Below are 15646 nucleotides of genomic sequence, written 5' to 3'. Positions count from 1 at the left end.
TGAGCCGAGTATTGTGTTTCAGCTCTGAAATTGTTCTAAGTTTATTCACATAAACTTTACTTTTAAAAAAACCACCACAAAAATTAGATTTTAATGGAGTTAGAACATATTTTAACTTATTTAATGATAATATATAGAAAAAGTGAAATTTTAATGATTGGGCTTATAAAATTTTTAAAAAATGATAATTGTAAAAATTTGAGATCTATTAAATTCAATTTGTGTATTTGCGACCTTGAAAAATTCTAGAAAATTTTACATTTAATTTACCGAAATTCAGCAAAGAATCATGTTCTCTTTTATGTTTTTCATAATTACATCTATTATTTTAATTATTATCATAATCAGATCTAATTATACAAATTTAATATCTAAATATCTATAATTATTTTATAATTAACAAAATATAATTATTTACTGTATTACAATATTTTTGTAATCGTTCAATTATTATTAAAAAAAAAATTATATTTTCGCTTCGTTAAATCGCAAATGTATAAAAATATTTACCTTCATCTTTTAATCTTACAACAATGTTGAAAAACAATTCTCTTTCTCTCTTTGAATAGGAAGTGCAAAAAAAATCAAAAAATAATTTCTCTTTTGTTTTTTTTTTTTTTGCTTAATTTCTCTCCCATACTTCATATGAGTACATAAGTACAATGAAAACTAATTTTCAACAATTTCAACAGCAAAGAGATTTACCCTTTAATTATCAAATTCACATTTGCGGTGCACATGAATAAATTTTTTGTTTTAATTTTCTCGAATTTTTTCTCTTTTATTTTATTTTAAATAACTAATTATTTTAAAATAATATAAAAAAAAAATTTCCCATTTTCTTTCCTTTCAAAAACAAAGAACTATATGTAGTTAAAAATAATTGAATTCTTTTATTAACATTTAAGTTTTCTTATTCTTCTTAATAATTTTGGCAATGGAATATACATATGTATGAGTGTATATGAATTGAATGTGGAAATGGACAATTAATAAAGAGAAAAACCTTGCTATTTACTTACTGTTTTAAAAGTTTGTCCTTCTTTTTTTTAAAAAAATAGATAATAATATGGTCATTTTTAGTAGATCATTATTGTTATTACATAGCAATTATTTTCAATTCCAATGTAAAAGGAAATTTTAAATGTAATATTGAAATTTCCAGAAAAATTCCGACATATTATTTGAATTGAGGAAGTAAATTTTCAATTTTTTGAATAATTATTAAAAAAAAAATGTATTTATTATAATATTATAAAAAATAAAATAAATAATTATCTTGCTTAGCCATAACTATAAATGTGAAGAATATTTTAAGAAAATGTACTTTCCAAGTATAAATTCTCTATATTAAGCGTGTAACATGGTGACCAGATCATATTACACATTTAAATGGTTTTCATTTCGTGAATTGGGTATAAAAATATACTCTATAATTCAGGCTATAAACTTATAACAAAGTTTTCATATTTCTAAAATATATAGGATTTTCTATTTTACAATATAGTTGGAACCGCTCTTAAACTTTTCAGTTTCTGCACAATATGCTGAATACAGACATAATTAGCTGAATTATTTAAGCTTATACTGCAAACTCATTGTATTTAACACAGATTTTTTGTTATTTCAATTGGTTTTAAGATAAATTAAAAATGTTTGTAAATTCTCTTAAAATTTCAGTAACATTTCTTAATTTTATATTCATATAATTTACAAATTCATATGCGATTTTATAATGCTGAATTACTTTGAAAGCAGAAAATACTTCAAATCTCTTTAATATATTTTATAGGTCAAAGACTTCATAACCTAGTTTTTTCATCATATTATACAAAAAAAAACAAAATACTTTAACTATTTGCATTTATACATTTATAAACGTATGACACGCGGGGTTAAAATATCGCATTAAAAATTTTAATTCACTTCAAGTGAAAGGATTATATTAAGTTCCAAAAACAGAAAAAAACAAAATAGAAACAGAATTTTTTCACTTTTCAATTTGAAATTTTTTTTTTCACTCTCTTTACACTCTTGTAAAAATTTTCATTTTAAACAATTTTCATATTACACATTTATTATATCCTTAAAAAATCCTTAGAAATATGAAACTGTAATTTTTTCTTGTCCCCTCATTGTAAATCCTTTTTATATTAAATTTTCAAAAAAAAAAAATTTAAGAGACTTATAAAACTTTCATTTATTTGGATAAAAAAAAAAAAAAACAAAAATAATTGAAAAGAAGTGTGCGATTTTAAAAATGTCAAAGTGTCCAAAAACAAAAGAAAATGGAAATTGTGTACCTAGATACTTAAGAAAAAGAAAATCTTAAGAAATTTTTTTATTAACCGCATAATAAATTCTATGATTTTTTGTAATTTTTTACAAAACTAAATACAAAATTTAGCAGAAAAATGTTATTTTATTTTCAAAACACTGCAAAAACCATTAAGGAATGTGTACAAACTAAAATAGTGAAATGTGTGTGTGTTTCCTAATGAAACTCAAATTTTAAGAATCTAAAAGGATAATAAAATTAAAAATACATTTGAAATACTTTTTCTATCATTTCAACAAATTTAAAATTTACCAAAGAGAAGTTGAAAAAACTAATTAATCTCTTGGTCGAATGACTTTTTTAACTATGTGTACATGTATGAATTCCAAAGTTACTTCTGTTGATAAATTGAATTTTGCGCAAAATAAACTATTTATAATTTACTAAATCGCAGTACAAGCATAAATTCTTAATAGACAGGATTTTAAGCTCACGATAGTATTTACTAAGCACGGGGTGATATAGAAGATTCAAAACTAAAGAGAAAAAATATAGGAGAACTTTTTAATTACTCTTTCATTATATTGTGGCAGGTTAGGTTTGGTACACTATAAGGTACACTATAAGGTTCACGCAAACCAAATGTATCCGTTCGTGGTATCATCGTATCCTCATAACCAAATCCTAGTGGCAATCAGTCTAAGATTTTCATAAACTGGTTACATTTATGTCTGAACATTTCTACATTACAACATCTTCTGCAAAAATCATTCATAAAGCGGTTCATACTTCTAAAATACTCGCCAATTTCTCAACATCTTTGTTAGAACCAACTCTTATCACAGCTACGATATCTCGTTGGCGGAGAGCTATCAAACCTATTGTATATCACAAATTTAGTTTTAGTTACAATTTTTTGAATTTGCTGTATTTTACTCTTTTTGTGTATTGCGTAATAACAGCTTATACATTATCAAAGGCATTCATAAGCTAATTCTTTTCAAAAATTGTATCTAGAACAGATCCAACTCGTAACAATGATATTCTCTTTATATGGCAATAAAAAGAATTTCATTTTTACAGGGGGGAGATGATCGAAGATTGTACTTTCAAAAGTGTAAATCAAATTTACATTATTCGGAAATTCTTATATATTGTCCAATTTCTCTAATACTCACCTCATCATACAGTAATTCACCATTAATGTTATCCATAAAACAGAAGCCATTTGTATTACAAACGCTATTCAATCTTCGAATGGAAAACATATTTGGCACACTTAAGGAACATAAAAGCGTTTGTAATTGTTTAAAGATATAGCCTTAATGGTATTTTCTTTCTAAAATTAAAAATACAAAAATGAAATAATATTTTTGATGATAGTAGAAAGAAGTAAAAAATAATTTGCTTTATTCTAAAATAAAAAAGGAAAAAAGAAAATCTTTTGAAACTTTTATGTCTACTTTCAAATCAAAAAAATGTTTTTTTTTTAAGAACAAAATGTAGTCTCTATTATACTATGCTTTCAATTAAAAACGTAAGTACTTTAAGTAATTTAGTGGTAACGGTTTTACTTTTATCTGTACTTGAATTTTCATTAAAGGTAATTGAATCGAAATAGAATATAGTTTGAATAGATTGAGTATTCTTTAATAATAGTTTTTTTTTTTACGTTAATAAAGAAAACGAAAATCTCTTTTTGAGATCTTAACCAAGATTAGTTGGTTGTGTCTGGTCTATAGAAAATTGTAAGAATTTAATTATAAAAAAAAAAGTATTCTGCTGCCGAATGGTAACAGAATTGAATGGAATTACACTGTTTGCAAAATTGTTGATGAAAATAAAAAAATTATTTTCAATTAGGATGTCCATGTATCACAATCCTATTAACTAATCGATTCGTTGCAGTATTCAAAATATATCAATGAATATTATTGCATTCTATACAAAAAAAAAATCTTACTTTTTAATATGGTCATTAAATCGTAAGGTGTAATGCTAAAGAAGCAGAACTAATTATCGCGAAGTACAAAATTTGTAATCGATAAATGGAAAACTATCGAAATTTAGATTGACTGCAGAGATAAATGCGTTGAGGTCACAGTGTTTCGTAAGATTGCCTTATTCTTTTCAGCTTTAAGATTATGAAAAACTAAATTATACTTAAACACGCGTATAGAAATCGTTGTGAAAGCAAATTTCTATGTGAACAACAAATTTTCTAAGTCCCAAAGTCTATAATTTATTGTTAACTGTTTTAAGATAAAGAAGATAGATTACCTTACTCAATTAATGTTATAATTTCAGTAACGCTAATGCAAGTAAATCAACAATTATTCGTTTGTATCGAGTACTTTTGTGTAGAACTTGGCAAATCATAGAAAGACTCGACAATAAACAACGTGTCTGTTCGCCTTTTTGTTTTTTAAATTTTATATGAACTGCAGTCAATCAAAGAATGACTCTATTTATTTTGAATAGCCTCGCTACGATTCAAAATCGTTCTCATACATGAATTGTGATTCAACAAACTTCCATATTAAAGCCGGATTATTTTGTTAAAATAAACTTGTAGCTAGATTTTTCTTAAATCCCTTTCTGGACAATTTCGCATATGCTCGAATTAGGAGCGAAATCATCTTTAGTCTGAAATATTACCGACTATTGTATTATCGTAAGAGGTACCGACGCTTCTAAACAATCTGCAACGGTGTGTGTTCATTCTAATCCTCTCTCGTATGAATATTTTTAAATTTATTTTAAATAATTTTAAATTTTTTAAATTATTTAAATTAAAATCTTCCAACACAAAATGTTGAATCAGTAATAATATAATGTTAATCTTCCTCATCCTCTGTTAATCTATTTTAAATCTACAATACAAGTACATATGAAACGCTCCTTATTAAAGCAAAAAAAAAATTTTTTTTTTGCCACATTTAAAAGTCATTGCGTGTTTAAAATTATTCACATTATACTTGTGTTTAATATAAATTTACAAGTATAATAAAGTTGTTTATTTTTTTTATTTTTATTTAATTTAATTTAATTTTATTCAAAAGCAAATTTAACATACATACCATATGTTTCCGTATCACTTAATATTGTGAACAAAACAATAAAATTCAATCAACTAAAAAAGGTTTAATAAATATAAAATACCTGTATGTTTTACAGCCACTATAATAACATGTAATATATGCTATACAGTTTACAAATTTTCAATATTTTTGTAATCCGTATGTAATCTCTCACTTGAACATGCAAATATGGTAACAACAAAAAAAAAATTAAATTATAATACGGATTTGTTTTTAAATTTTATAATTAAATCATCGGATGATTTTCTGTAATTATACATGGTGGATAATCGTACATATACACACACATACGATAGAATGTCCTTGATATTCATATATATTTATTTTATTTACTTATATTAAAATATTTAATTATTATATTATTTTCCTTAACATAAAAAAAAATTTTTTACACGTAAATTTATAAAAATTAAAAAAAAAAAAAATTGGTATTACAAATGCAGTTATTAATTTTTAAAATATAGATTATTGCCTATAATGAGCTTTACAATACTTACATAACAGTAAAAAAAATGCAATCTTTGCAAATCAATTTGGTACTGTAATAATAAGGCAATAGTTGTGACTCACTTTTGCCTATGTTTTTTAAATAAAATATAGAGAAAATTTGTTGAAAATAATTTTCTATTTTCGTTATTGCTGTAGTGACACCGGAGCTGGCATATTTTATGATTCACTTGACGGGCAATTACGAATACGTCTTCGTAAATTACGACTCGTAATGAGAATTACAATTATTCTTCCCCAGTGTAAACGCGAGTTTGCGAGTTGAGAAACTTATTAGAAATTTATCGGAAGTTATTCTGAAAATAGTGAGGTTTCTGGCGGTCGTTATTCTCTTCATTTCGAAATTTAATTTTCATTTGATTTTCTATAGATTTGAGATGAGAATAACTGATGATTATTGGGATTTATAGCGAAGCTGTCTTGTTTTCAAAATAGCAACTAATTTTGTTTGTTGATGTAAACGATCGCCGCCGAAATGGGTTTTATAGCATCGTGAGGTATAAAATAAATGGGAGAGAGTACACTTTCTTGAGGGACGTATATCTCGTATTTTGCAAATATTTTTTGAACTCATATACGTACCTTCCTACATTTGTATGAAATGTTTCCATTGTTAACAGAATTAAATTCAGTTGTTGATTGAACCCCAACTTTCCAAAATTTTAAATTTTAATCTCATTTTAAAATGTTTGAAATAAAAGTAAGTAACAGACTAATATTATAATTAGTTGTTTTTGAACTATTTTGATAAAACTACAAACTAGTTCCCGGCCACTAAAACATAGCAAGAAATGAACGAGCCGATGAATTGGCTAAGTGTGGCTCAACTATGTATATTTTCGCGGAAGAACGGTGCTTATTCCCAACAACACTGTGAGAATGAATATATGTAGATATTATTTATTGTGCGGCGACTACAGTGGTCCATCCATGGACGATGGCAGAATAAGTGGGCAATTATATAGATTTCTCAAAAAATCGGATGGTTTAGATAGGTCACTTGTAGTCGTACGCTCAATGACGGTCTGGTGGTCACTGAGTGGTGGTAGCTAAACGGGTCGCACCGGGAACGTCAACCACAACACGTTACTTTGATTTTGTGATCTCATAATTAATATTACAATTAATTTCTTACAATATTAATTGTCTTCGCATTATACTCGTAAAATTACTGGTCGTTTTTTCTCTTTAAATCTTTGTTACTCTGTAAAGAAATAAAAAGTATTACCAATTCTTGTTAAATTTCCTTTATTTAAAAATGATAACATCAGGTAATATTTTATTCAACTATTTTTTTATAAGTTACTAATTTTTAGCCAGAAAAAAAATGTTTGTTTTTTAATATTCCAAAAAAAAATTCTTTAAAAATTTTTTGCATGGCAACAAAATTGCTTACTGTGACAATGTTTTTTTCTTATAAATTGCAAGAATAAAACAAAATTGTATTGAAGTGTTACCGTTCTTCATTTATGTTTTCTTCTTTTTGTTATGCTAGAAAAGCTACTGAAATTCATTATTGTGATGATGTTATACAATTATTTTATTAATTTCTTTAATTAAAAATTTATTTTAACAAAAAAAATTTTTTAAAAATAAAAACACAAACTTTTTTTCTGTTCTTCCGGTATTGGAAAAAAAAAATAACACAATTTTTTTGCTATTAGAAAATTTTATAATTTTAAAAATTAAAAAAAAAATCACTTAAATTTTTTCATGTTTAATATTTTAAATAAAACAAATAAAAATTTTAAAATTATTAAAAATATAATTTCAATATGCTATTTGCAAAAAAAATATGTTTGAATGTTTGTATTGTTGCATACAAAAGAAAAGCAAAAATTATTTTTTGTCTTGTTCACTCTTTTATTTATTCTCAATATTGTTTTGCTCTTTCAATGTTTTTTAAGTGTTTACGTTGTTGTTTGTTTCTTATTTTTTGTTCTGTTTCGTTTTTTTTTCTTGTTTTTTTTTTTTCAAAAGTTCATTAAATCAAGAACCAGTTCTCTTTTGTACCATAAAAGTAAAAAAAAACAAAAAAAGACAAACAAAAATTGAACCAAAATGAAAAAGTACTGTTTTTTTTTTTTGGAAAAAAAAATTTCAATTGAAAAAATCGTTTATTTTTTTTTTTAGAAGAAAAAGTTTGCGAATTTCTTATTTTTTTTTTTTTATAATTTTTTTTTATAATTTTTTTTTTTTTAAATAAAAATTTGTTTCTTGGAATTTTTATCTTAGTATGAAATTTTACTAATAAATTTTTTTCTTCTTTTTTTTTTTGTTTTTGTTTTCTTTTCTCTTTTCTTACTTCTTTTCCTCGTATGTTCTCTTCTCGTTTACATTCTTTACTTTTCGTTCATTTTGTTTTTTGGAATTGATTTATTTGATGATTTACATGTTCGTTCTCCCCAAAACTCTGTTTTAATTGGGTAACAAAAAAAAAAAAAAATCAAATTCAAAATATTTTATCAAAAAAAAAAAAAAACCATCGAAATAAACTAAACAGTGCGCCCAAGGACGTGCAGCATGGTTGGAACGAGAACGTATCAGACGTTGTAGTGTCCAAGAGAAAGATATTACAACACCAGCTACCTGCCATCGAAAATGGGTGAAACGAAATCGAGTAAGTATTATTGTAGTTGTGTATTGTGTATATGGAATTTTTTTTTTTTTCTAAAAATTCAAAGTTTTTCAAATCAGCGATGATTTTAAAAAGAGAAATTGACTAAAATTCAAAATATTACAAATTAGATTTTTACTTGTATGGTAACACTTATATTGTCAAAATTACACTTATCTTTCGACACATCGTAATATAGAACCTTATTGAAATAACCGTAACAGTAATGTCTTTAACCTGATTATAGGAGAATATATGATAACGACTTTAATGCTTCCTGCCGTACCTGTTAATATAAACTTTTATTTTTGTATAAGCCATCTTCACAGCCTTCTAGATGCTTTCTGAAAAAAAATGCACCTTTCGGATTCCGCAGTTAGAAGCAATTATCCATCAGAGTATACAGATACTCTGCTATAAATACCGGCTTTCATTCTTTGATCCATTTTCAAGCTTTAAAATTTTCAATTCCGAGAAAATTTGAAAAGCAGTCCTACTACTGCTGAGTACTTTTAATTTAATCTTTTTATTTGGCGAATATATCGAGGCATAATCAGTTAAGTATGACGTGAGACGTCGAAAACTTCGTCTTCACTCTATAATTTTTTTCGGCCAAAATAATATCTTATTGGCAAAATTTGTACATTTTCGTAAAAAAAATTAACAAAACAAACGCCGTGCGCTAAATTTGCATAAGTAAATTGCAAATAAATGGCAATGATGCATATATTTTTTTAAATAATTATTTTGCTTGTATTTATGCACGGAATTCAAATAAAATTAAAATATTTGTTTGATTTTATTTTTGATCTTCTGTTTCCTATGTCTTTTTTTCCTGCAACAAAATCACGTTTGAGTAATTTGCCGGGACAATTATTAAAATTAATTTTTGTTATTGTCTTGAAAAATTTACTTTCAAATATTTACTCTCAATTTTATTTATGTACGTGATGCGAGTATTTCACGTACAGGACAACAAAAAGAAAATCATAATATTATTTATCCTTTAAATATTTAAATACAATAATTATTACGGTCGATTATTTGATAATTTTTATAATGTTTAATCGATTCAATGCTCTTGCTTTTTGTATATTTAACCAAATCAATTCCATGAACTCAGGAAAAAGTTTATGATAAATAAATAAAATGCAATAATATGCAAATCATAAAAGATGAAATTTTCTTTGGATAAAACTTTTGGTATATAAGAAATTGAAGAATGTTAAAAATTCTAAAACAAACAATTATCATTAAAGAATATTTGTACAAAAAGATATAAAGACTCTGATTTTTATAATTTATTAAAGATACAAGATTCATCACTTGGTGGCTCATCAGATGACGAAGACTTATTAGGTGTATTAAGAGGACCTAGTAATTTTGCAAATGCCTTCCTTTATGTTGGCTTAGGTACTGTAGCAATTGGTTTAGTTATAGCATTCGTTGGAACCGGCGAGAAAGGGTTCAAAACTGTTGAATTAAGACTTATAGGACCTTCGTTAATAGGTAAATATTTTAAAATAATTTAATAAATTTTTTTACATAAATTTATTTGTTTTATTCGTTTTTGCATTCATTTAATCACATGTATCTTATATTTTTTCATTGATATAGGTATCGGACTAATATGTTGTATATTACGAATATGTTTTTGTATATGTCCATCTAGTTGTATATCATCTAGTAGAAGAGCACGTAAAAAAAATAGTAATAAAGTTGATGCGGATCATACTACTTCCTTACTTCGTGGCGAAAATAAACGTGTTTCAATAGCGAAAGGCCCACATGTAAGAATTTTTTTTAATATAACGCCAGTATAACATGGTCTTTTGCAAAAATAACTTTAATAATAATTTTTACATTTCTTATTTCTTTTTTTTTCATAATTGCAGCGATTCCCACTGGGGCGAAAGAAAAGTAATAATAAAATGATGAATGAAGGTATGGAAGCACTTAGACAAATAGCAACAACATCGTTATTTTTACAAAATGAACAAAAACCCGCCAGTTCAAATCGTGTTGTTCCTATTATTAAAGAACCTGAAACTCTTCATGGTATAAAATAAAATTAAAATCTATTAATTTTTAATTAATTTAATTAATTTTTATTTTATTTTAATTTTTTTAATATTTTTTGTAAAACAGATTCACCATTAGAAATGAAAAAATTAGATACTACATTAAATATAAGCGATATTACAGATGATGAAGATGAAGATGATGAATCACAAGCCATAATACAACCTCATCAACATCATAAAAATTCTTCGATGGCTGCCGCGACTGCAATTATACAATCTAATAATAATAATGATGCACATGATAATATCGATGAAGAATCACCATCAGCGCCATTAGTACGTACACAAAGTAAATTAGCTAGAAAAAGATTTTCAATACATCAACAACAAAAACAACAAGATCAACATACATCATTATCATTATCATCACCGCCATCAATAGCGCCGCCATCAAATCAACAATTAATTAATAATAATAAATATGATGCTGATACATTACTTATGGAAACATCATTAATGGTAATAAATCCTACACCGCCAACGACAGCGGAATCAAATAAATTAACGCTACCTGTTGAAATACCAACAACATCAGCATTAATAAATACATCAAAAACGAAAACAATATATAATAATAATAATGAAAATAATAATAGTAATAATATTAAATCGACAATATTACCATCAACTTCATCTTCCATTAAAAATAATAATAAAGTAAAAAGTTTATCACCACCACCAGCACCATCATTATCGGCTACATCATTTATACCGGCATCAACAACTTTAATAGCACCTCGAAGTACTTATGATTTACCGAAGTCAACATTAATTAACGGATCTAATATAACGGAAGCACATAAACAAAAAGCACAAAAATATGATAAACAACAGCAAAAACAATCACAACAATCTCAACAATTACAACAACAACATACACCTGGCCAAATTATTGATTTTTCAATATCAACATCATCTATATCATCATCATCAGCAACAACAACAACACCAGCAACTGTTATAGGTTTAACTGGTGTTGAAGGTGCTATTGGTGGTAGTTTATTATTACCAAAAACATTATCAACAACAATAGCAACATCAACAATAACAGCAGCAACAAAAACAACAACAACAATAATGCCAATAATACCACCACCACCGCAATCATTATCATCATTATCATCAAATAATAATATGAATTCACAATTAATATTAACACCATCATTATTACCTGGTACTGTTGTCGGTCCAACATCAAATATTATATCTTCATCAACTGGTAGCAATAATAATAATAATAATAATTATAATATAATAAGTAGTGGTAAACCATCAACATCGTCTAATTTATCATCACAATTAACACCACCGCCATTAACAGGATTACAAACTGAACCGGAAATAGTATTAAGTCCAGCTAAACTGGGTCAATAACAAATGGGGATAATTGGTAGAAATGTAGAGCACCTTATGTAGTATAGAATAATATTAATTATAAAAATAATATTAATAATAATAATAATGAAAATAAAAATAATAATGATAATAACAGTTATAATAATAATTATATTAAAAATAATAATAATTAACATTATCATAATTAAAAATCATATATCCATTTTAGGTATCCTTTTTAAAATTTTTGGCAAAATTCATAATAATAATTTTAAATTTAATAATTCTCTAATTTTAATAATAAAAATTGAATTTTTGTTTATTTTTTATTTAAAAAATAAAAGGAAAAAAAATTATTTATTTAAAAAAAAAAAATGAAACTTATTTTGCATTTGAAATTTTCCAAATTATTCCCATATTTTCTATATTTTACCTTTATTTTTTTAATTTACTATTATTTTTTTTTTTTCAGAAACCCAATATTTCCTACCCTTTGATATTTAATACTCGGTATACACACATAATATAAATTTACTTGTCTTACTGTCTTAGTATTTAGTAATATCGTAAATGTTTTTTATGTATGCATGTAAAAGAATTTTCAAAACATGAAAAAAAACCTATATAAGAATTTAGATTTGTGGCAAACTATATAGAAAATTTAGAATTTCCCAAATAATAAAATCACATATAAATACGTACACATATACACATATATATATATAATTATTGATATTTATATATGCATAAGTATATGTATACATGAATATAGAGATTTTTATCGTATAGATTGTAATTTAGCTATTTTAGAACAAACTAAATAGTTTTGATCAAAATACTTACTAGTATATAGAAATTTATTAATATGCGAGTAGTCAGTCAAAAACAAAATAGAAAAGAAAAGAAAATACAATCTTCCCTCTCTGCTATCCCGTCCATAAGATTCAATAAAAAAAAAATAAATTGAATTATACGCGTATCTAAAAATCGAAAAATATTAAATTTACAAAAAAAAAAATTTAATTTGAATAATGAAAATAAAAGAAATTTCATTTCTTTTTTAAATTAATTTTATTAATTTTTTTAAATTAATAAATAGCTGGTATTTAATACAATTTACATATTTTACATCGCTCTGATTTATTTTATCAATTAATTTATTTTCCAAATTAAATTGCAAGTAATTTTAAAATTTTTATTCAACGTAATATTACTTATTGAATTTTTTAACGATAATTTATATTTATTATCGTAAAAATGTTCGAAACAATGCTTACGTGCGTACTTTATTTCCGAAGCAAACTTGAAAAGTGGAGGTTATTCTGAATTTTGAATTACTTAGAGTGATAGTGATATTTATCGTAAAAGTTTCAAAAACTTTATTATAAACATAAATCATTTGAATTTATTGGTTTGTGTCTACAATAGTAATATTAAACTTTTTACGGATAAATTATCACTATCACTTAGTCATTCATTACTCAGAATACTAGCACAATAATTGCATGCTACAATTTTTTACAAAAACTCGAAACAGCGCATTCGAAGCAATTCACTATTGTGCTATCACTCCGATAACTAAAAATAAGAGTTATAAAATTTGGAAACCAAAATTCATAATTTTAAACAAATAAATTTTTAAGAGATTTTTTCGTAAATTTTTGGCTGTTTTGGCTTTTCAATAATAATTTAAAATCTGTTTAGCGCCCCGAGATATATGCAATAATTTACTACATACTTAAAAGTAGAATATTATTATTAATTTTACGATAAGACATATCTAACTGAGTTAACACCTTATTGTTTGCAAATATTTTAATCAAAAGATAAATTAGTATTTATTCTGAATGAAAATTAATTTCCAGCGTACTAGCATAATTATCTTCTAAATCTTAATCTCTTGATTTTAATCTTTTATTTATTTGAAAACTTTATATTCTTATAATGAAAATTTATAAAAATCTTTTAATTTATTCCAAACACAATTTGTAAAATCTATAATCAGAATAATTTCATTTAAAATTGCAAATTTACAACAAGAGTAAAAATTTTTTATTTCATATTTTGCAAATATAGCTAGCCTAGCCATTTTCAATTTCTCCCTAAATTTAGAAAATAAATTCAAAAAATTATGTTATAATAAAAAAATATAAAATCAAAATTTTTAATATGACAAATTATAACAATTTATAATTTGTCACAATTAATTCGCTACTCTACTATAATATTTTTTCCTTTAAATTTCACTCTATATTAAAAATCGTCCTGTTGTGCGTGTCTATGAATTTTTGGTATTAATATACGAAAAAACAAAATTTAAATTAAAATGAATTAGACAAATTTAATTTTTTTAAGTGGAATACATGAATAATAAAAAGTTTTTTTTTGTTTTATACAAAGCTACACATTTATTTAGTATGTGTTTATAGCCGTATAGATGTATAGGACTTTTTATATATTTTTAATGATTCTTAAGGTTAATTTACTTATAAAAATGACTTTAGTCAAAAAGAATATATAGGCAAAAAAACAAGCACACATATTATTCAAATGTCCTTTCCTTTTATTAAAATTTTGATAAATTTTACAATGAGGTTATAAATAAATTACGTAATGAGTGTTTCCCATGCACTTAATTAAAATTTTTACTATTAAAAATTCAAAAAATTTTACAACACTAAAATTTGCATGCATACACACAAAAAATTTATTTCTTATTGTCATCAAAATCATATCTTTTTAATCATATAATTATTAAGGTACTTAAAAATTTTGTACATTCAATATGAACAGAGATTTCCTACCAGGTTCCGGGCATAAATCCTGAACTCCTGCCTGGTGAAATTTTAAATATTGCAAATTTTTGAAAATTTTTCTCTATTAAGTTTTATTATGACATTGAATAAATTTAGAACGCCAACTTAAAAAATACGATCTAAGTAAATATCATAAAATTTTTAATTATTGTGAATTTTTTGTGAAAGTTAGTCATTTTTTTTTGGCATAATTTTCGTTAATTCTATATACAGCTAGTACTGAAAAGGAATTTATAATAATTTTTATGATTTCAATTCACAATACAAAGTCTATTTCAATTTAGAACGGAAAGATTTCAAGTTATAATTAAAAATTGAAGAAGAATGTAATGTGACTTACATAATTAAAAAAATTTATAAATGAACACTGTATGCAATTATATTAGAAATCAAAAATTTCAAACGAATTTCCTGATTATCGAGTAAATAAGTTTTAAGCTTATATGAAAAACAAATTTCAAGAAGAACAAATTTCGGCTTAAAATTTTCCTCTTAAATCTTTGGTTTTCCAAAAAAAAAAATTAACATAATTTGAAATTAGTCCCCCCTCGACTAAAATATACCGCATAATTTTTTTCCAACTTGAATAAAATAAAAAATCCTTTTTTTTTCACATTTTGTTTTACAATTTTTTTTCTAACCGGCAGAAAAATGAAATTATACAAAAAAAAATGTCTTAATATAATAAAAATCACACGCAATCTTATACGCAAAACAGAAAGAAAAAAAAACTCATATAACTCATATACTTTTCGCATAAAACGCTAATGAAATTCAACATGAAACCATTTGAACTTGAAAAAATACAAAAATGACTAAAAACTAGCTACTAGCTATTTTTTTTTTAATTATTTATAAAATGTTTTTATTTTTTTTTTAAATTTATCTTCATAGTTTATTTTTCTCAT

General features: G+C 24.5%; 1 protein-coding gene across 1 annotated transcript in view; it reads left to right on the top strand.

Annotated features, from left to right (window-relative positions):
- The window catches only part of LOC129616585 (uncharacterized), an 84135-nt gene extending 71874 nt beyond the window's left edge, over window positions 1-12261 (top strand). Inside the window, exons 2-6 of the mRNA XM_055532209.1 lie at window positions 8390-8506; window positions 9814-10012; window positions 10121-10293; window positions 10399-10561; window positions 10652-12261. Of these exons, the coding sequence (XP_055388184.1) occupies window positions 8390-8506; window positions 9814-10012; window positions 10121-10293; window positions 10399-10561; window positions 10652-11961 (1962 nt within the window). The 3' untranslated portion in view covers window positions 11962-12261. The remainder of the gene's footprint in view (window positions 1-8389; window positions 8507-9813; window positions 10013-10120; window positions 10294-10398; window positions 10562-10651) is intronic.
- The last annotated feature ends 3385 nt before the right edge of the window (window positions 12262-15646 follow it).

The sequence above is a fragment of the Condylostylus longicornis genome, unplaced genomic scaffold (genome assembly GCF_029603195.1).
Source record: "Condylostylus longicornis isolate FDR11 unplaced genomic scaffold, ASM2960319v2 ptg000241l, whole genome shotgun sequence".
Taxonomy (NCBI): Eukaryota; Metazoa; Arthropoda; class Insecta; order Diptera; family Dolichopodidae; genus Condylostylus; species Condylostylus longicornis.
This window is presented reverse-complemented; position numbering and strand designations above follow the sequence as displayed.